We start from the raw sequence: 22,623 nt of genomic DNA, 5'->3' as shown, positions 1-22,623 counted from the left end.
AAATATTTGTATCACTCACAGTTTATAAGATAGAACTAATGGCTTTCTTAGTAGTTACTTAATGTCTGCGAAATGCTTTGGAGATAGTTATTTATTAATAGTCATTAATAAGAACAACTTTTTGGATTGCCAGGTTATGAAAACCTCCTTTACTTAACAAGCATGGCACTTCATGTCTCTTCTTACTCTTTTAATTATTAGGAAGATTCTCTAATGGACTGTTTGACCTCTGACCTCATTATAATTAATCCTATCAATGACTGTGAATGACTTTTAGAACATTTGTTTTTGCAGACTGAAGAGAGAAACCCACAAGTTCAGCAAAATTAGTTCTTATTAATGGCATATAACTAACCTATACTATATAAGTAAGCGATTTACACAGCTCACAAACGCTTTATAAAAGCTGCCATATCAGGCACTGTTATTAACATCAAATGTGTGGGTATCTTTATGAGTAATCAAACTTTCTTCCAAACGTTTGACTCTGCACAGGAAGCAGTTTAAATTTAACTGTGAAGGTGTGATTATGAATCACAGCAATTCTTTCTCTGATTAAATTCCATTTTTCCTGCACAAGAAATATTTCAAGGTGATACCATGTTGTCTATATGTGTGATCAGTTATCCATAACAGCAACAAACCCGTCAACAAAACACACCAGGTAATGTGGAACATATGCTCTGATTTTCCAATAAAGTATCCTTCAGCATGATTGAAATAAAAATATTTCATCTTGTTCCTGTTTAATCGCCTTTCAGGGTATTAGTCACCCACTAATAAGCAAAGACCACAGTAATTAAAACAAAGTACATTCTAGATAAGAGTCAGATAGATAGATAGATAGATAGATAGATAGATAGATAGATAGATAGATAGATAGATAGATAGATAGATAGATAGATAGATAGATAGATAGATAGATAGATAGATAGATAGATAGATAGAGTCAGTATTACAGCATCAATGGGACGCTGGACAAGAGATCTCAGTGTTGGTTCATTTTGCTTTCAAACAACCAATTAACACCCATTAATCTGTAACAAACCCAGATACAAGAGGTGCTTTCAGCCAAGCACTCCACTGACTGACCAGCACAACACGACCAAGCTCCATGTCTCCACCACATCAGTCCGATTCTCTGTGAGGTTTTGCATCAAACCACCACCCCCACCCCCCACCAGACATGTCAGCCTGTCAGCTTGTTCTTATTGTGGTACAGCATAGTGCTAATGCTACTAAACTGGATAGAAGCATCACAGGATGTTCATGTGACTTGGATTCCTGCCTGGAGGAAATGTTCCCACACAGAGCTTTGCTTAGCGCGCTTAATTATTACCTAAGACTGATAGCTAGCGAAGCCGTTAGTGGAGAACATGTGTTTATGCAAATGAACCTATTGACCGACATGCAAAACATCTCAAAAATATTCTCCGTGGTTAACCAATTAATGGTCAGCTGATATCCTTACGCTTGAATCACTTTAAGTCATCAACAGCTAAAATCCCTCCAGTCAGATCAGTCTGCACCATCTGAAGTGACAGCCAAGCCAGTCAGAGGGTGGATGTTGTAAGCCAATACATAATCAATCACCCTGCTTATCCTGAGACATATTATATCTGCAAACAACCTCATGAAAGCCAATAAAATACCTTTATAGTACCTTTAATTTGTCTGAGCTATTATTACAGGAGCAGCACACAGAGCTTTCCAGATAAACTTCTCAGTTTCTCCAGGCAAATACCACACTGTGTTTGCGAAACACTTCATGATGGTGCAGAAATAGAGGAGGGGAAGCAGGTTGTGAGTTTTGTCCCTGTGAGCTGTTCTACTGAGGCAGGACTAATTCAAGGCACTGGTGCAGGGAGAGCACATTTCTGACTAGCCATCTGTGCATTACGCTTGATAAAGCCACTCTCTTCACGTGAATTATTTTCACACAGTTAAAATTAAAATCACAGAATCCACAGCTCTTGAATTTGAGCAAGGGATAAAGCTGAAGGTGTTAGTGACGCTCCAAGCAGCACAACACTGACCACACTTCACTGGTGTAAAGACACATGAGACGATAGAAATTTGCAATTCCCTACCGGCTTACTCTGTGCCAGCACTGCCCGCCTCCTCCGCCATCCACCGCGCCAACTTTCTTGCTTTTCTTGGATGCACAAATACGTACACAACACCATATGACTGTCCAAGGATTGGATGATTTAGAAGCTTGATTTTCGAGATAAATGAGTAAATGTGCTTTGACTTTCAGACTTTTAGTGTGGTTTGTTTGTTTGTGAAGTGGTTCTTCGATGAGGGGGTAAAACACATCAAACATTCTGTCATTAATTGTGACATCAATTAATAATGAATTCTCAGAACTTAACAGGAGGACAAACCATCCCTTCACTGCTGCTGAGCTTCACCTCTTTCCTTCAGCTGATTTTTTCTGTGTTACCAACCATGAGACCTGCATCAATGCCACTGGAAGATTACAGTACATCATTTTTCACTTAACGCTTGTGTAAGCCGGCTTCCTTTGTCTGGTGTTTGATTGCTCAGTGCTTTAGTCCGCCATTGGTCTCTTTAGTTCTGTGTTACTTCTGAGCCAGTAGGTCAGTTTCCTGATGGATGGACTCAAACAACAAAAGAAAAACGACATGCCCATGACGCCTCTTCCAAGCACCACGCGGCAGCTCACAGCTTGTCACAAATGACCCTCTTGTTTCAGTTGCTTTGAAAAATACCCAGTAAAGCTACAGCCTTCTATTTGGGCAGATTTCAGATTGTAGTAAAGATGAAAGGCTATAATATGTCAATGCCGAGCCGAACACCTGAGCCGCCGGTTACGAAAGCTCTTCCTTCAAGCCATTTGAAACGTAATTTCGTGAGCTGGGGACCGAGCAAACTAGGACATACCATAACAGCATGGGGATCTCACAGCTCATTGCAGTTTGCTATTTCATTTCGCAGCAAGAAATGGAACAAATCTGTCATGTTGCATATGTAGAGATCAGAGGGCAAGTGAGGACGTGAAGGCAAGAGGATGCCTATACAACATGACAACACAGGATTTAGATTCAGGATGACGGGAAAGTATCTTAAACATTTGTTTAACAATAAATAATCACATGACAATTATCACAGCAAAAGTATTATTATACATATATAATTACATATTACATAATGTAGGCATCACAAATATGAAACACTTTAATCAAACATTTCCCAAAATCAACCTGCAGCTATGACTTTGATTCAAAGAGCTAGTATAGACTCACACAAAAGTAATCCCTCTCAATCTTATGACTCAGTAGAAGTGTGTGGCGGTGTATTTATCTTCAGAGCCTCTGCCCTCTGGTCCGTATTTTCTTATTTTCCTCTCATTTCCCTGTGGTCGGGATTCAAAGCTGCAAACTTTGGGTAGCGGGTGTGTAGCCTCCAGCCAATCAGGACCCATGTGAAGTCGGGACTTCATAAAAAGATAGCGACCAGGTTCCAGCATGCATCCAAGAGGCACAGCACCAAGAAACTGTTTACAAACCATAACTGACACTTCCTGCATAGAATGCATTTAAGTTCAAGAAGTGTTTCCCAGAAGCATCATATGGTGAATGATCACAGCGTAACAAGTGCTTCACACACAGCAGTCCGATGGCGATAAACTGTTAGACCTCCGGCTGGATTGATAAAACGTTCCAATTGAAGTTTCCACAGGGTTCACTGGGGCATTCACTACGTCACATACCAACCAAGGGCAGAGCAGGGACCCCGTGGAGATTAGCCACAGATCAGCATGGGCTCCATCACGACCCAGGGGCAATTTTAGATGACTGCAACTGTACCCGCTTGTAGAATGAAGAGAGTGTCTTAACAACTGCAGGATGAACAGAAAACTAAAAATGCTTTAATCAAAGCCCTCTACCCAGGAATGAATCATAATTTGACTGTACATTAAAGAGGAAGTCCATTAACTTCACACGTCAAAATTTGACTACAGATCTTGGGGAGTATGTGAACACAAGTTGCATAAAGCCTTTTATGTGAGAAAATATGGAGCATTCCCTCAAGCAATGTCACTTGAATCAGTTGGGTGTGAAGACTACGAGTTAATAAAAAGTGTGGTGATAGGAAGAAGGGAGTTTATCAGACCTCTGTCGCCCGTTTCTCATCTCTGTTTGATGCAAGCAGCTCGAGGCGACGACTCGCTACGAGCATGGCATACAATTTCTGACTGCTTGCAGTTGAGTTGTATTGTGTGTGATGTAGGTTTTTAAGCTGCCCATCAAGTTTGTAGGAGTGCAATGCTGAATCAGTGTAAAAGTATAAATGATTTCTTAGTGTCATCTATGCTTAATGCTTTGTTCTTAATATAGCACAGCTATACGGCACTTTACTTTATAGTGTGTTTAGTATCCTTGTTGAGCAAATCAGACAGCTGTATTCAGACACTCTTAATGGCAAGCAGATGTACTCACTCTTAAGAGCTGCTTCGGGAAAAGTGCGTTACAATTTAGGAGGGTCTGTAGAAATGCGGTTAAGAAATACTCACACCTAAAATCAATCAGCCAGCCTTGATCTATTTTGTGTAACCTCAGCAATAACTGGAAGTAAAGAGGTGAGTTGAACTAATTGTTTGACATTTGTCTGAAGCTGTTCTATAATAAAGTTTCTGGGTTATGCTTTTCTTTTACAGTGTCAGGATGGTTCTTCCCATTTTGGTGCCTGCTTCTCATCTCCATGTCTGTTATTTTTGCCTTTTTTATGTGTGTCAGTGACCCCCCCTGCCCTTTTTGTCTCATATGCAAAAGTGTCCTTTTCAAAGGGCAAATCTCTCTCTCTCTTTTTTTTTTTTTTTTTCTCACATGTTTTCTGCATTTATCATCTAGCTGGAGAAAGAATGCCCTAGATGATGTGTTTGTCCAAACACATAATATAAAACATGAGGCACTTCCTCTGTGTGGTATAATGAAAAAGTCAAACTGCTCTGTATCTGGAGAGAAATGACTGGACTGCCTCCAGTTTCCAAATATCTCACATATATGAATCAGATGACCTGTGGTTCAGATCAGAAAGTGTTAGTCTCCAATGAGTCTAACTTGTCAACACTAACAAACCAACATCACAACATTAAAGTGTAACTATTCCCAAGGCCTTGATTGACCTAAGTTTGATCTAACGCAACATGGCAGCTAAACCACTTCACAAATAAAATAATAATACTGTCCCGTCCTTGTCACATTTGTTCTGTTATACATTTTGTCACAGGTGCTGACTTTTTCAAAGCAAGACAAAATCCCTGGCTCCCTGGCATTATCAGCACATGGATTAACTAAACTACGTCTCTGGGAGGTTTATCCGGAGGAGCTACTGAAAGCCCACACTATGCTAGGACACAAGTCACTCATACATCACAAAGTAATTAGACTTATTCCACTGGGTAAAAGCTTTCCGGTGCTGTAGCTGCAGTTTAACTCTGAGCTTTTCTGTTCAGATGCAGATATGCATTTGACTGTTGACTTCCTCAAGTAATTAGCACTTAAACAGAGAAAAGCCTTTTAACTCATAACCTGCCCTGCGTGTGTTTTCAGGGATTATTTCTACATCTAATTACGTCCTCTGTGGTGGTCCTGGAAAATCGGGGTGTCGCAAAAAGTTGCATTTGAAGTGAATGTTAGACAGTGTATGCAAAGTTTAAAAGTTTAGAAATGAAACACTTATTCGAGAAACTGTGCTGAACGTCTTTGTTCTGTCATCTGTTCCTCCTGTGACACTTTGACACACACTCATGGCTTCTATAAAGGGAGCAGCCCAAGGGAAGGAGGAGCTCAAAAAAAAAAAAAAAAAAACATTCAAGCTTTTTCTGTGTCATGCACATTTGCAGCTTTTGGGAAAAAAAAAAAAAAGACTTATTTTTGCTGAAAATTACACACCCACTTCTTCTGCTTCTTGTAGTTTAAATTGCATCCTGGGAACATTGCTAACATGAGTGCAGATTTTAGAAAAAGATCATTTGTATTGTGCTTGCAGGAGACAAAAACACAGGGTAGAATTCAGAGCAGGAAACCTGGCAGAGTAGAAATCCCACTGTTTTACTGTTTTCTCAGAGTGACTCTAAGATTCTGTGTCATGCTCTTCCTCCTACGCCTGACAATTGAGATGACAGTGGGAGATGTGGCTCCAGAAATGCTGCAGCAGGTTTAAACAGAGGCATTTCCAGGGAGTAGAGCACCCTCATAAACTACCAAACCCCATAAGCTCAGGTCTACCTCCACTGAGCCAATCAACAAGAGACATATGGGGTCAGTCTAAAAGCTTTGGCTGCTTGCCTGAACAACCTGCTACATTTATAAAACATCCATGATGCATAGAGAGTGCAGGGGCGTCTTTCTTGCAAGTTAGTAGCACATTAACAAAAATAAAGACAGAAAATTGCAAGTCCTCGAACGAAAAATAAATGTATTTACCAGACCACACTCGGTGACTTTCAGTGGCTTGAAATTTTTTTTTTTTTTCATGTAGTTTCTCTTGAGAATAGAGCAAGTGTGCAGCTGGGTCAGCAGGGAAGTTGTTAACAGCTTCTCTGCTTTTGGATGTTTCTTTTGCTAAGTGTTATTGTTCTCTGAAAGGCAGATTTTATGACAGTAAGACAGCTCCAAAGTCGTAGCTCCATACTGTTTATCTCTGTATTTTCTACATAAAGAGCTTTGAGATGACTAAAAATACCGCGAAAACCATTTAAATTATGTAATTGCAAATTAAGGGGAGCATGAAAGTTTTACTCTCCAGATGTTCTTTACCTATTAGGTCATTCAACAATCTTTGCAATCTTTGTCGTATACTAAAGAAATCTAAGTCATTCAAGCATAGAATATCTTAATAACTGACAGTTTCATCACAGACCAGGGGTTACATGCATCACAGTAAGAGCTTAGTCTCAAATGCACTCCTCATGAGCTAAGTACGCCTGTGTAATTACTTAACATCTTTGAAAAGTTTCAATCCGGCTTTCGTCACCGAGACCACGTTAAAACTATCCAAGGACGGTTTTATGCATGCAGACAAAGATGAATACTCCAACACTCCAACGGCTTTTGATGCCATTGATCATGCCATTTTACTTGATAGGTTGCGTGACTGGGTTATCATTTCTGGTACAGCTTTAAAATGGTTTTATTCCTTTTTGAAAAATAGATGTCCGTACCAGATCAATGTCTGTACCAAAAAACGTGTGGTGTCCCTCAAGGGTCAATCCGTGGACCAATCCTCTTCTCATTGTACTGAACTTGATTCCTCTGGCTCACTTGTAACCTGAATCAACAGTCCTCCCTCCATGATTGCTTAGCTGCCATCAAAGAATGGATGTCTAAATTTCCTCCATCTAAACCCCAACAAAACAGAAATTCTTTCAGCTGGTTCTGACAACTTTTCAACAGTTTATTGATTTCACTCCAACATCAAATCTACCTCTATGGTATTATCTTTGATCAGCATATGACTTTTGACCAACACGTTATTAAGCCTGCCCCCAGTTACATTTTTGATCTCCATGTCCTGTATTCCACTTCTGGACCACTCCAATCCTCAAATCTCTGCCTTTTATTCATCTGCCGCTCCAACTGCAAAACAAAAGACGGTCGTGACTTTGCTGTTTTAGCCCCAAACCTCTTGAACCATTTTCCCAAATCTATCAGATATGCAGAATCTTTTAACTGTCTTTATTAGCAAGCATTTATAAAGATCCCTATCCCTGTCTTAGTTTTGGTTCTTTTATTTCTGGTCTGTCTCTATTATGGTGTGTTTTATATTGTTTTAAAAGGTGCAATATACATAAAGCTTTACTTGCTTATTACCTTACTTGTGATGATCAATGAGCACTTCAACATATATAAGCAAATACATCAGTAATAATTATTTGAATTTCTTCTGTTTGCCACTTCACTTAAATTGACAATTTTGAGAGATTTTGGAGAAAGTTTGAGCATTTTTACATGCCACCATTTTGACAATGTCTCAACTATTAGATGGATTGCTACGCTCGTGTTTTGAGCTAATTACCTAATGTTTGCTTGCTGAATTAAGATGGTATACGTGGTAAACATTATACCAACTAAACAACATTATGTTGGCATTTTCATCAAGAGCATGTTAGCATACCATGATATAATTTTACAGAACTGCAAGCCAAGTAGTGCATCTGTCTTGTCAGGAAAAGAGTGGAAAAAACAAATACATATTTTGGCATTGTGGCTTGTCACATATTGTTGTGTCGGGAGTGATGTCTTACATTTTCTGAAGAACTGGGAACAAACATCTGTCTGTGTGACATGGCAGCTTGATCAGGGAGCGGGGCTGCTCCACCAGGCTGCAGAGGCTATTTCAAGGGACAAATTGAGTAATCTTGTGAAAAATATGCCACTTTACAAAGAATAGCTCAAATCTGAATGCACCTTGGAGAAGGAAAGTGGAGGTTACTGAACACATGTGTGATGTTTTTATTGATGTGATGTTTTGTTTTTTGTTTTTTGTTTTTTTTGCCCCTGATTATGTCAACTGCATAGATGGGACTGAAGAACTATTTCCCCTGTGAGGGAAGGGAGGGATGAATATAGTACTCTCATTACACGAGATGGTTCATTGAATTTCATAAATGAAGTAAGAGAAGGAGCACGACACATATATACTTGACATAAGTTCTAATGTATTACTTGCTTATGCCCTATGGCAAGGTTGTTTTGTCATTAGAGACATCCGAGAATCGAAATACCCCCTCCGGTTAAACATTAATGAACCTGAAAGGAATATGTTCTTTTTGAATTTGCTCAGTATTAGTCAGATGTCTAATAGGGTGATTATTTTCTATAAAAAGAGAATTTAAATGGAACAGAAAGCAATTTTTCTGCATTGAACTCAAAGGAAGGGGCCAAACTTTGTTTGGGTTTCAAAAGGAGAGAGTACGGCATACAACTGTTATTATTCCTGTGAGTAAATATGTTGTTTGTTTATCTTTATAACAGAATATGCAGATTTTAAAGGTTGTGGAGGTCATTGCAGCATTTATGACCCCAGCTGGAGAACATGTCAGAGGCATGATGCACAGTTCAAGGGGGGGATTTTTATGGCTATTTATTGCTGCATCATTATTTCTAATAAATAAATGGTTTGCATTTCTATTAAAAAAGAGTTGCTAATTATCCTGCTAATATTTGCATAAGCTACATTATTTTCATTACCAATTATTGGGTGGTGATTATTTCTTTGATCAATCCATTCATCAGTTTGATCAATTAAGTGTAAGGAAATAGAGAAGAATGTCCATTATCCAAAGCTCATGTTGACTTACTGTGTTCAGCCCAAAAGTATTCAGTCAAACATTAGACATCTGAGGAAACCAGCAGATATCCACATCAGAGAAGCTGGAACCAGGGATGCTTCAGACTTTTTCATGAACGTGACGAACAGTCTACAGTCACGTGAGGCTGCAGGGCTACAAGCAAGCTATCATGTTCACAAAGTTAATGTCACCATGATAACTGTAGGTACAGTAGTAGTGTTAAAATGCTAGCATTTGCTAATTAGCACTAATTACAAAGTACAGCTGAGGCTGATGCAATGTCATTAGTTCTGCATATGTTTTGTTCATAAACCAAAGTACTAGACAATCCATCCATCCATCCATTTTCTATGCCGCTTATCCCTTTCGGGGTCGCGGGGGGGCCGGAGCCTATCTCGGCTGTCAACGGGCGAGAGGCGGGTAAAATGTCATAACGATGGTAAGCAAAGTTATTACAGCCTGCAGGGTAAATGAATGTCTGTGACAAGTTTCACGGCAACAGTTGCTGAGATACAGACAAGAAACATCAGGGGCTCTCCAAAGTCAGACATTGTGTGTACAACATTTGGTGCCAACCCATCTAGCAGATTTCATGGTGTTGATAGAGGAGAAGCCATGTCATCATCACACTGCTGTGATATGTTAGTCAGGGCTAAAGTATTGGAATGACCACCCATGCTGCGATCAAAATGATTAATTATCAGAATTGTTGGCTTGATTATTTCAACATCCTGGTTGATAAAAGGTTGACAAGTAGCTTCACTGCGCAACCTCCAAGTATCACACTATGAACAATGGCAAGGACAGAGTTTGGGTAACTGTCAGTCCAGTGTTTAGCACGGAAAAAACTCTCTTAAAAAGCACAGTGCCTTGAGTGATGATCATTGAAGCAGACAGGCCAACACAGCCTGAGGAAGAGTTGCTGGGTAATCATTTACTCACAGCCGTGTCTCTTAAGCTTTCCGATTTTCTTTTCATGCCCCCATGACACGTTAGTAATAACTCTAATTGAAAGTCATAGATTCAAACGTTTGGCCGTGAGATTGCTGTCAAACTCACCTCAGACCTCGATGAAGTCAGCTGGTGAAAGCAAATGAGCAAAAGGCCGCGTGCTACAAGTGGGTGGCCCTCAGGCAGACCAGCAAACCAAACATGGAGAATAGCTTGTTTGGATAATGAGAACATACTATACTACGTTAAAGCTAAAAAGCATATGCTGTCAGAATCTACATGCACTTTATTCAAGTAATTTACAGCAGGCTACTGCAATAACAAGACACGCTGCAGGTGCTGTCAGTGAAACAAAGGAATGTGCTGCAAATGAATTTTTAGTTGTGTGAGTCAGTGGTGTCATGCTGTATATACATGTTTACAGTATGTGCCCACTCCTCAGCTTGAGGGTATATTTTTATGCCTTCCTACAATCCTTTACTTAAGTAGAAGCAGCAATACCACCCTGTGAAAAGGCTTCAGCGCAAGTAAAAGTCCTCCATCAAAACCTTACTTACTGTAAATATAAGTATGTAAAGGCGCTGCCTCTGTCCTCGACTGCCCTCTGGACAACATCGAGAAGGTGGGTGAGAGGAGGACGTCAGTCAAGTTGGCATCGATCATGGACAACCCATCCCACCCGCTGCATGAGACAGCTCCTTAAGCAGCTCCTTCAATAACAGACTGCTGCATCCATTGTGTAAGAGCAAACACTACCACAGGTCCTCCATCCCAACAGCTGTCAGACTGTTAAACTCCAGCAGCATTTAATGTAGCATGTGTTGATGTTGTTTTTCCCATTTCCACATCATAAACCTAATGTTTTTTTTTTTTGCACTATTGTTATCTATGCTAATATATGCTCACATTATCCCTTACATCTGGTGCAAATTTTAACAATTTTTTTTTCAACTGTGCAATAATATTGCATTTATTATCCATTTTGGCAACAGTATTCTTAAAAATTGTACATATTGTGCATGTGCATGACTTGTGCAATTCAAGGTTCTTTTGTCTGACGATGACGACACCGGCGACAGTCAGTAACAAGAGGGAGAAGCATCTCCAGGCAGAGAAGAAGATGTGATGGCTGCAGCACTGCGGGGGTTTACAAGTGTTGTTGATCTATACCCCTGAGACCACAGTTACCTCTGTGCTGAGATTTTAGGCGCTCTTAACAAGCAAGCTGGTCCATCCTCTGAGTTTTGATGTGTGAAAAAGTCAATTTGGAAGGATGGTGGAAGATTGGAAAACACCTGCCAAGACACCACTGATTTCATGGAAGTTTTAAGAGCCAGGGAGGAATTTAAAAATCAAAATGTTCTTAGGAAACAAATTAATGTGTGTTAAAAAATAAAAAGTAATCATTTATTAAATACCACCAAATTATCACAGATTAAAATAACACAATAAACATACCCAATATCCAAAACTAAAAGCTAAGAGCTCCATTCTCCACAGCAGTAACCAAGGTTGGGAGTATTGTATGATGGCTGTATTCTTGTATGTGTGGATGTTGGGGCAGTGGTGAGTGGAGCCAGTGGAGCCTGGTGCTGATTGGTCCCCCTGAGGGACTTGGTGCGCAGTGGCTAGTGAAATGTTTGCTCCCCACGCTGACCTGAATTTGCTGACTGACTAACCTCTTACCCAGTCTCACCGTGGAGAAGCGAATCAAAGGTTTCAAGGGGCTGGATTCGCGGCAGGAGAGGTTCTTTACAGAGGTCTTTGGAGCAATCATCAGACCCAGCAAAGAAAAATGCATGAGTTGTGGCAGTGAAAAGTGTGTGATTCTCACATGGGAAACAGCAAGTGGGAAGTCACTTGGTTCAACAGATTGAGTGTCTAATCCAAGATGCTCTGCAGTTTGGCCATTTAAAACCAATAAATACAGTTTTAAATGTGCAGTTTGTAAGTCTGCACAGGCTTTCCTAATGAAGAAAGAAGAATTATGGGTTTCTTACTACCCTTCCACAGGGAAACTGTGGGGCCATGACAGAAAATGCAAGGCATTATTATGCTCATTTAGACTGTAAGCAAACTTTAGCTTTAGGGCATGCTGCCAGTACAGTGACTAAGCCTTTGACAAGCTGAGGGATGCTGGTTAAGTCAATATCCCTAACTTCTTAAATCAGCCACACAGCCACACACAGCCTGTCCTCCAAGGCCACTTGTGGCTCCTAAGCAATTTTAGTAAGAGATTTTTCCTTGAAATAAAGCATCTAAGGGATTGCAACTGTTTCTTCTTATGCAGGTGTTTATGTTGCGGCTTTCTGACACGTAATTTAAAAAGCATCTTTTAGCATGAACCTCCTGAGTTGGAGAAGGGCAACAATTTTCAATTTAAACAATGACACCTGTCTCTGTTTATTCACCGCTCTATTTCAGCTTCATGTTTGCCTCCGAAAGACCAGGTAATGTTGGACAGACTAATCTCTGATTTAAAATAAAGCATGTAGCTGTATTCCCAACACACAACGCTGCAGCGTCTTCGCTGTTCTCCACAAACCAGATACAGAGCACGCCGCTGATACGTCGCTGACTTTATTAATCCTGATAAGAGAATCAATAAAGTCCCATTGAAGAAACAGCGATCCTGACTTTGAACTGTGTTGACTGGGGAGGTACATTATGAGCTGACACAATGTCTCCTCTGTGACAATGAGCGGGGACACGCAGGGATGAGGTGAGGCTACCAAAGGACAAAGCAAGATTCACTGAATAATTACAGTTACACTCTGAGAGTCCGAGCAGGCAAAGTCACCAAGACATAGCTCAGATTTGAAAAACTGACATGTTGATGATGATATCACTCATCTCTACTGCTGTGAACATCTTGTCTGGCCTGAGGCTCTACAGAGAGCACATCACACGCTAGTGACAAAGCAGAGACAATGAATGACTTTAAGCCACATGTACAGTCGCAACTCTGCGCCAACTGCGGTGATGTGCATTCCATGTAAACCAGAGAGCTGAATAAACACAGCAGAGAAAGAAAGAAATGACAACGGGACAGGGGAAGGTTTAAAAATGCATAAACCTCTTAAGCCACTCTGAAAAGGCATTAATATTTATATATGCTTGAAGAAATGGAAAAGAATTTATAGCCCCTTACCTGAGCGGGCCTGTTAAGTCTGTGTAACCTCTGATTTTTGCCAGAAAATTCCAACACTTTGCTGACATTAGACTTGCTCGACCATTTATTTTTTAAAGTACTACAGAAAACCTACAAGCTTACACACGGGATACCGCATTTATATCCTCCAGAGATTGAGCAACGGGGAGTATAAAGCACAGGGGCATGTCCTTAAAATATCGCAGCAGCCCACCCTGGGTCACGCATTTCTCATATGTAAGCCTGTAACATTAAATGTTTAGCTCCGAGACATTCCTAGCAGGCACATGGAGGGGAATCTATTGTTAGTCCCACAGGTCAGATACTGTATGGGAGACTTGCACACACAGTTAAGGGTTTCGTTTGCAAAACAGCGTGCTGTCGCTTCACATCAAATTAATCTTCTAATTCGACTTTATTTCAGACTCCACGTGCAACGGCAATGTGTTAATTAACACCTGCTCCTGCGATGTTGGGGCCTACTTCTATTCTTAGTCTGACCTATTTTGTGATTTCAAATTTGCAATTCTGCGTGGCTGCAAATGGGTGCGCCTAATGTGACCCGGCAGGATCAAGATAATCATCTCCACACCTCCCCCATCTCAGGACACGTGTCACTTTGTTGTAGAAACAGGCAGCATCCAATTCAATTATGCAATTAAGAGTTTTGTAAGGGCTTCCCTGCTCTACTTGCACTAATATAGTAAATTGAACTGACTGGATGTCCTTGAAAGATGAATGGGAAATGAATTGTGAGTAGTTTGCTTTGGTAATGTGCATGTGAAGCTCTACTGACATAAAAGGTCAACAGGTCCTCATGGTGCACTGTGACACTGCAGCATACAGTATATGAAAGAAAGCTATACCTAACATTCAACACACACACACACACACACACACACACACTGAAGCCATCATCAAATTTGAGCTAAATGGATAAATTGAGCGACTATTCCTTTAATACGAACTCTGCCCCGTCTCTGACCCTCCCTCATGTACCCACCTAACATGGCTTTCATCCCTATAGATGCTCAGTTGATCGCAAAGGAGGAATAGCCAAGTTTCTGTTCATTAGAAATAAATAAAATCTCCTGTAGCTTGAGGAACAGTGCCATAGATTTGTCAAAATCAAGCCTCTTTTTGAGGCAAACTCTATGCTCATGCATCGTGACCATATTCTACAGAGATGCTCATGCTCTGTCACGTGATCAAGCATGAACAAGTCCCATACAGCAAATTCTCAACAGCATATCAAAATTCCAGTTTGACTCCTGCGTCTGTTCACATATGACAATTGATCCCAGACAGCTACCAATCAAGTCTGCCACAGTAGCTCTGATACAAAATCCAATGATCCAAAAGTCTATTATTTTCCACTACAGTGAGACTTGAGGAGGGAAACAGCCAAAAGTCCCAAGACAACGCAGTCAATGTGTGAAACAAGCTGTAAAATACTTTCCGTTACGACTGCAAAGTGCAGAAACTGTAAAATTCGCTCATCTTGTTCCTTGTCTGAAAGCCCTTCCATACTGTGCAAAATGAGCTAAATTAAAGGGTTGGCTAACATGTGGTGTCATGCACTTCAGAGAGGGCTTGCATGTGGCAAATCAACAGTAATCAGCAGCCCAATCTGAGATAAAAATGCACACTTTTAATAATAAATGTTGTTGATGATGCAAGCATAAAACCTACACATTCTGCTGTCAGAAAGACTGATGCATGTAATCATCTTACTCAAGGGCCCTACAAAAGAAATCTGTCACCTGTTTCAATCAATCAGAAATGCAATATGTTGAAGAATGTGACTTAATGTGATTTGCGGGCTTTGTTTTCTCTTTGACTCTAATTCTTTCCAATTTAATTCGCCCAACCAACCTCTTTTAATATCAGGAGGCAACAAAAGTAGGGCAATTACACCATTATGTCCAGCAAACACAGAATGTCATTATACTCCAGTGTATTTGACAGGCCTATTTGATTGGAAGATCAATTATACAGAAATATTCAATCATTGTAGTCTCACCACAATATCGCCTCCTCAGCTGGTCAAAAAAACAGCATATCAATGACAGGATACGCCAGGGAGGGTGTTGGCACGTGCTGTCATGGCAAATGACTGCACTTTTCACACGGAGTGGATCAAACCTGCAGGCTGATACGGAGACACCAGCTGAGCAAAGGGTGAATCAATGCAATGAGGGGTGACTACGCAGAGAGCAAGGTGTGTGAATGAGTGTGTCTTGCAGGGGCTGGTGGGGTTACAGAAATAACAGCTGCGCTAAATGAAAAATCCAGCCTGTGAAACTTTTACGCTGTCACCCTGAAACACACGTGCCTCGCTGCATCACAGGAGTTCGTTTCTGCTGTAATGCTGGGAAATAAACACGCCAATTTTCTTTTTCTTGAGTGTGTCAACAACAACTTGGTCAGTCTTATGATTAATAGAAGGGTTACATAACGTGACGTGTTGGTGGTGAGAGCTGTGATATGCTGTTCTCAGCTCTCGGTAAAACTGTTGGCAGATACTGTTTGGCACTGGAGTTACACAGGCTTTCAAGACAGCAGATAAAAACCATCCCTTCAGCTTATTGCTGAAATCGAGTTGAGCAGAGAAGTACAGATATCGCCTGTGACATCGGCTGCAGCTTGATGTTGAGACTTGAAGACGTGAAGCTGATTAAAAGTGAAACAGCTGCACATTTTACTTTAAACCAAAACTTTATCTGGTATGGTGAAGCTGCATTGTCATAAATTCAGCCTGCTGAAGCTGGCGTCTGTTAGATTCAGCAAAACATACGTGACTGGAGGAGACCTCATAGACTCAACTGTGCACCACATTCAGGTGGCCAGAAAATGTTGCTACCTGGGTGACATTCTGCAGTACTGATGCTCTTGTCAGTGAGTAAATCCACAGCTCTGCTTGTGATTAATTTCTTCTCTTTGTTTATGGAATTCCTCTACTTGCATATCCATATTCCCTTGACCAACACTGAAGGTTTCTATATTTTCTTTCTCTTTATAAAACTCCACTGCAGCTGAAATGCAAATATTTCAACGTGTCACATAGTCCAGGTTTGGTCAGCTGGTATGTGATGGAACAATCAAAACTATGCAACAGAACAGGTCAAGAAGCATAATGATGTTGCACTGATTTTGCAGAGCTCTGTCCTTTGACATCCAGTGAACAGCACACAGGCTCACTCTCATGCAGCTGTTCCAGTGGCAGGAGGTGCAATGATCACTGAGAGTCAGCTATTAGGAACAGAAGCTTAAATAAAATTCATACAAGCTGACAAAAAAAATATGAAATGGCTGCACGAAGACACATGAAATTATTGCATGTGTTTGCTCCTAATATTTGACTTTTACCTGAAGCCAGCACATCTGGCTGCATTGTGCGTTTATTCTATTTATTTCCATAATTGACATACCTGTTGTGCACAAAATGTTTTAATCCAAATAAATGCAAGAGAAAGAACTTTTGGCACATAAAGGTCTTACTCGTTGTGTTGTACTTCACCCCATTGATGTACTCAGGGCAGGGTCTCTCCACTATCCTCCCGGTGCTGCTCCGCGGCCAGCAGGTTCCAATCTCATCGGTTGTGGCATTGCAATATAGACCTTAAAATAATAATAATAAATTAAAGAAAAAAGGTGGACGCTTATTCTTCCCTTATCCGAGACCTCTTAATATTCAATGTAAAAAGGAAGCAATTCCATCTTACCATCAGTGCTCAGCAATGACAATGAAGCGTTTTCCAAAAAAGTGTCCTGGAAAGCATCTATCAAACTACAATTCAAGTCCCCGAGCTCCCCGAATATGATCTGATAAATGGTAGCATCCATGGTGCGACCCGCCGCTGTCAGTAACCGCAGATTAATCCCAAGTCCGACAGGAGAGATGCGCACACTGAGCCCAGCGGTGTCCTCGGGCTTGTGAATCAGAGCAACAGTAACGTCAAGTACAGAGCGCGGAGCTCCTGCTGGGATCCGCGTGCCCAGCCAATCAGAGCCGCGCAATCGCTCACCCGTCCACGTGCTGCAGCAACCCGGTGAACGACGGCCGACACGCCGAAGTGACCAGATCACGGGCTTTGTCACTCTGACATTTCACACCTGCCGCGCACCTGGCGTGGTTGTTCATGGGGAAAAAGTCGCAGCATTCAGGTGGAGAAGTGAGAGAGAGAGAGAGAGAGAGAGAGAGAGAGAGAGAGAGAGAGAGAGAGAGAGAGAGAGAGAGAGCCTGTAGAATGAAAATGTGCGTTGCTGATATACCTGTTGATGCCTGTGGATGAAGCCTCAATGTGTGCTGAGGATGGAAAATAGATGTTAATCAGCTTATGTCCAAAGTACAGCAAAAAAAGAATGAACAAATATATTTTATTTATTTATTTATTTATTTTAAGTTGAAGTGATAAGTTCTTCTTATTATTCTTTTATCAACCATAATATTTGTCATAAGCACTGTCCTGACATTAACCATAGCTGCCATGTGTCAAAATGCAAAAAGCAATTATTTTAAACACTCTGGACAAAATCCAGGCTTTTGCAGAACCGTCTATTGACATTCTTGTCTGGCGATATGGTTGAAAGAAGCACTACTGTTTTCTAAAGACCCCATTGAGATGTAAAATCAGAGTTTGAACCTTGATATGAAGTGTGATTCTGGCTTTGATGCAACAACTCCTCATGCAGGACAAATATTGTAGACCTTGACCAGAGAGGTTGAGGTCTGGGACAAGAGGGAGGTGAGAGGAGCCTCCTTTGCAGTGCTGAAACACAAACAAAATAAGTGAATGTGACTGCCATAACTTAGTACGACTCCACTCAGACAGTCCCTCGTTGTTTTTCAATGGAGCAGAGTCTAGTTTTACACTTCATGAACAATAGTGTTCGAAAGATTGAGAGGCCTTAAAAATGATGGCTTTCCTCTCGACATTATAGGCCTATTTGTGATTTTAAAATGTGAAAATAATTATGACCACTACGAATATTAGCATGTGCTGCAGCACTCCCAGCACTTAACATTTTCCAAAAAACTGTAAAGTAAGGTTGCTGTGCTGACTTGAGAGCAGATGTAGCTGGGTATACGGTTTGGTTTAAGACTTTCAGTATGTGTCACATGGAAACTAAAAACCTGCCAATAGGTTGCAAATAAGCACCACAGTAAAACAAAAAAAATGAAAAAAGATATAAAAATTAAACTGTAAGAATAACAGCACAAGAAATATTCAAAATTCTGGCTCTAAAACTTTAAAACTGCCCAACAAAAAGTGTCTAGACTAGACTTGTGCCTCATAACTGACTCTAATATCTTGGCTGTTTACCTGTTAAATCTGAGACGCGACCTTTTCACCAGCATGAAGCTTCCTCTCTGAGCTTTCACATCCAGCCCTCCACGTCATTTTACCGCCCTGTGCTTTCAGATCACGTACTCATAGATCTGTATCACACAGCACTAAGTCCAGCATCTGAATGTTGACTTGTGATGAACAACGACTGCTATTAATAGAGCACCGAAAAGTTAATTAATTCTCCCACAGCACTCCCTCTGAACTATACTGCTTTCCGTAATGGGAGGAGAAACATCTTTCCAACTTCTCAAAAGGTTATATGTATGGCCAACATAGCAAAGTGCCATTTTAATTGCACAATTTGCAACAGAAAAGGAAGGAAATGAGTAGGTTTGCTATTAACATGATGAGGAAATTATTTAACGTGTCTGGCAAGTCGCAAAAATGTTGACGCTGGCAATGTAAATCATTAGTTTTCCACCAAAATACTCAGTCTTATGGTTGTGTTTAGGAACTGGCAGCACTTGGTTAAGTTATAGAAAACATCATGGTCTTCATCTAATATAGAAAAAGTGTATGAAGGGAGTGCTTTTGTGGCTAAAACATAAGCACATGGAGTGCAAGAGTCTGGATTTGAACCGCTGTCTCTGGGATCAAAGTCAGTCCGTCCACACCTGAAAAACGTCCGTATGGGTGGTCTGTGCAAGTCACTGCGAGCTGTATTTACATTTACTGTTACTGCTGTTGTAATTATGATGGGAGCAAAGGTCAGGTGACAGGTGAGTATAAAAAGTAAGAAAGTGGAAGACGTGGGCTGAATAGATGGGTCAAACAAACAAAAAACTTTCAACCAGCCAACTGTTCATATCCCCCATTAAACCAAAATCCAACATTGTAACTTACGTAAGGTATTGAGCTTATGTAACACACGTACCAGAAACGTTTTTAACCCAAACCACGAGCTCTTCCTAAACCCAACCAAGGGAGGAGAAGAGCTTGACTCTCTCCCCTTAGCCAAAAGTAAAAGAGCCTGTCCCACCCTACAACTAATACTTTTCCTAACGTATTTCCTCTACACTATGTACGTCACTTTTAAGAATCAAGAATGAAAAAATGTTAGTTTACTGGAAAAGTTAAATTGGACATGAACAGAGCCTTGTACTGATTCATTCATATGTTTTGCAAAACTATCATATAAGCTTGTTTTGAGCTCAAAGTAGCATTCCTCTGGGCTTATCATTGCTAGAGGTATCACAATAATGCGCATGGGCTTGAAGAGCACCTTTGTTTAAGTGTTGAACATATCATGCTACCTCAGATTTCCGTTCAGCAAAGGTTTATACCTTTGACAGAATCATAAGAGACTTCTCCCTCTTCTGCGATATTACATGATGCAGTATGTTCTCATGCCTGTAGTAACTTCTGCTCTTTGTTTGAACAGCAGAGGATTCACTGTGAGCCAAGATAAGGGACATTTCATCAGGGTTGCGTGGACTCCGAGCACATCTATGAGCCTCAGATGTGGGAGCCTGGGTATCTCGAGACCCCAAGGCGTTTAGACCTAATCCCACAACCAAACTCAACCGCTGATTGTGTGCTGATTTATAAGAGTGTTGATTTTTATGTGGGATTTCTTTAGTGATCCTGAGCCTTAGGGTGTTTGATGACTCAGGGTAATGTAAGTACAGGCTGCAGATAACAAGCCAGTTTTATCTGGCTGAGAAGGACACATCAGTGGACTGCTTTGCAGAGCTGTAACTTGTGATTATTATTCGTTTTAACTTGTGGTTTTTGAGGTTATGAACCAAATTAATCACCTGAAGTTTAATGGGACCTGCCTGTTGTTTTTCTCTGTGTTGTTGCCACTGGCATGTTGAAAGCTCTTGGAAGGAAAGCCTTCACCCTTTGAATCGAGACCTAATTCGAATGAATGCAATTTCTTGAAGTGAGTCCTTCTGCACAACAAAAGAAAAGGCACTTCTCTCTCCTTTGGCTGACAAAGGCAGAGCCAAAATCCAAGCAATGCAAATTTGTAGATCTGCTATGTGTCAAAGGATTGTGAAAGTGTGGCTCAGAGCAAGGGTGCGGCACAGAGAAACCCGCTGTGGAGCGGCATTAGGTGCACCCTGGAGCCTCTGGCGAACCTACGCAGATTGACTAAGTGCAACCAAAAAATACCTTTGGCAAAATACAACACAGTGATATGTTTAAATTATAAAAGACCAATAGTAGCTATACACCATGCAGCGCATTGTCAGGAGCTGATTAAGCTTTAAGATGACTCCCTACAGTATAGAAGGACAAAAGGATCTCATGAGTCAGCCTGAGAAGCTGTGCATGACTGCAGGGTTTAGAATGAGTTACTGTAGTCCACGAAATGACAGCTGCTGAATAAATATCATCATGCAGGGCACCGGCCTCAAGGTGACTTCAGCAAAGCATGCAGCCGTTTGACAGTGCACCTCAGCAGCCACATACTGAGCCCTGCTCAGGTGGCACAAGTGATAAGCCCTGCTCACTGTAGCCATTTGACTCCCCGTTCATTTGGCTGAGGATGTGAGCAGTTGCATCCCCTCTGTTTATGACCTGCTGCTGCCAGCCATGACCCACTCCTCTGAGTCACTGTGCCAGAGACCACTAGAACGGCATGTTGAACAGAAATGCGTCATGGAGGAAAACCTTTGACCGCTCTGCTCTGTCTGAACTGATGGGCAGTGCCCAGATATAGAAGTGGTTAAACCCCCCAGCTCGTTGCACTGTATATGAACATCCATCCATCCATTATCTATACCGCCTATCCCTTTCGGGGTTGCAGGGGGCTGGAGCCTATCCCAGCTACAATGGGCGAGAGGCGGGGTACACCCTGAGCCGGTCGCCAGCCGATTGCAGGGCCACATGTAAGGACAAACAAACATTCACACTCACATTCACACCTACGGAGTACCCGGAGAGAACCCACGCATGCACGGGAAGAACATGCAAACTTCACACAGAAAGGCCCTGCCTGACCCGGGGATCGAACCGGCAACCTTCTTGCTGTGAGACACGCGCACTACCTGCTGCGCCACCGTGCAGCCTGTATATGAACATCCTCATGTTAAAAGATTTTAAATGACCTCTCTGGAAGCTGAGGCAAGCAACTGTTCTGCAATTAATATGCTAAACTAAATGACCTGTTGCCACTGGTATCTTAAATATCTGCCCACATCACACTGTGAACTCTGCTTCCACGCTGAGCCATGACGAATGCAGTGTGTTATCACAAGCAGAGAACAGTCCAAGAGCTGTGAAGGGTGAATGGAAAACCTATGTCTTCTAGGCAGCGTTTACCAAAGCAGAGCATTCCAGTATACAAACAGAGATACTGCAAATCCTACTGTCGCACTGTAGATAAACATACGACTTTGCACTGCTGATGCAGGCTTTGTGTCTGGCGTCGCTTTGTTGTGCACTAAATTTTCACCTGCCCACACTGTGACTAAGAGCACAGGAAAAAGAAAAGAAGTTGCCCACCTGAACCGCAAAAGACAGAATTGGCACAATTGATTGCTGAAAAAATGTTTTAGCAAGCTGTTCTGCAGGTCATCTGGATGAGATGCAATTTTTACATTGATAAGTAATCATTTCTTATCATCAATTACTAAGAAATAGCATGTCTCAAAATATAATATTAATATTATATTTAAAATGAGAAAATTATAAAGTTGAGGTGTTCCATGTGTGCTGTGTGCACTGTTTTATGTGTGTGTCTAATGTATGAATGTGTGGTTGTGTGTGTGTGTTTATGAGGGTTTGAGGATAGCACAAAAAAATAAAATAAAGCGAGACTGCATTTGTGTCTCAGTCCCTAAAAACAAAAACAGTGGGAGACAGAACTTGCCTGAGGTTGTTCAGTTAATGACACA

General features: G+C 41.2%; 1 protein-coding gene across 1 annotated transcript in view; it reads right to left on the bottom strand.

The window, feature by feature from the left end:
* Positions 1–17,354, bottom strand: part of LOC139339280 (corticotropin-releasing factor receptor 2) — a 33,229-nt gene extending 15,875 nt beyond the window's left edge. The window contains exons 1-2 of the mRNA XM_070974822.1: positions 17,150–17,354; positions 16,926–17,045 (exon numbers count right to left, since the gene is read on the bottom strand). Coding sequence (XP_070830923.1) covers positions 16,926–17,045; positions 17,150–17,270 — 241 coding nt within the window. The 5' untranslated portion in view covers positions 17,271–17,354. The remainder of the gene's footprint in view (positions 1–16,925; positions 17,046–17,149) is intronic.
* Positions 17,355–22,623: the final 5,269 nt, after the last annotated feature.

The sequence above is a fragment of the Chaetodon trifascialis genome, chromosome 11, assembly GCF_039877785.1.
Source record: "Chaetodon trifascialis isolate fChaTrf1 chromosome 11, fChaTrf1.hap1, whole genome shotgun sequence".
NCBI lineage: Eukaryota > Metazoa > Chordata > Actinopteri > Chaetodontiformes > Chaetodontidae > Chaetodon > Chaetodon trifascialis.
Note: the sequence above shows the minus strand (reverse complement) of the source record. Positions and strands in the feature narration are given on the sequence as shown.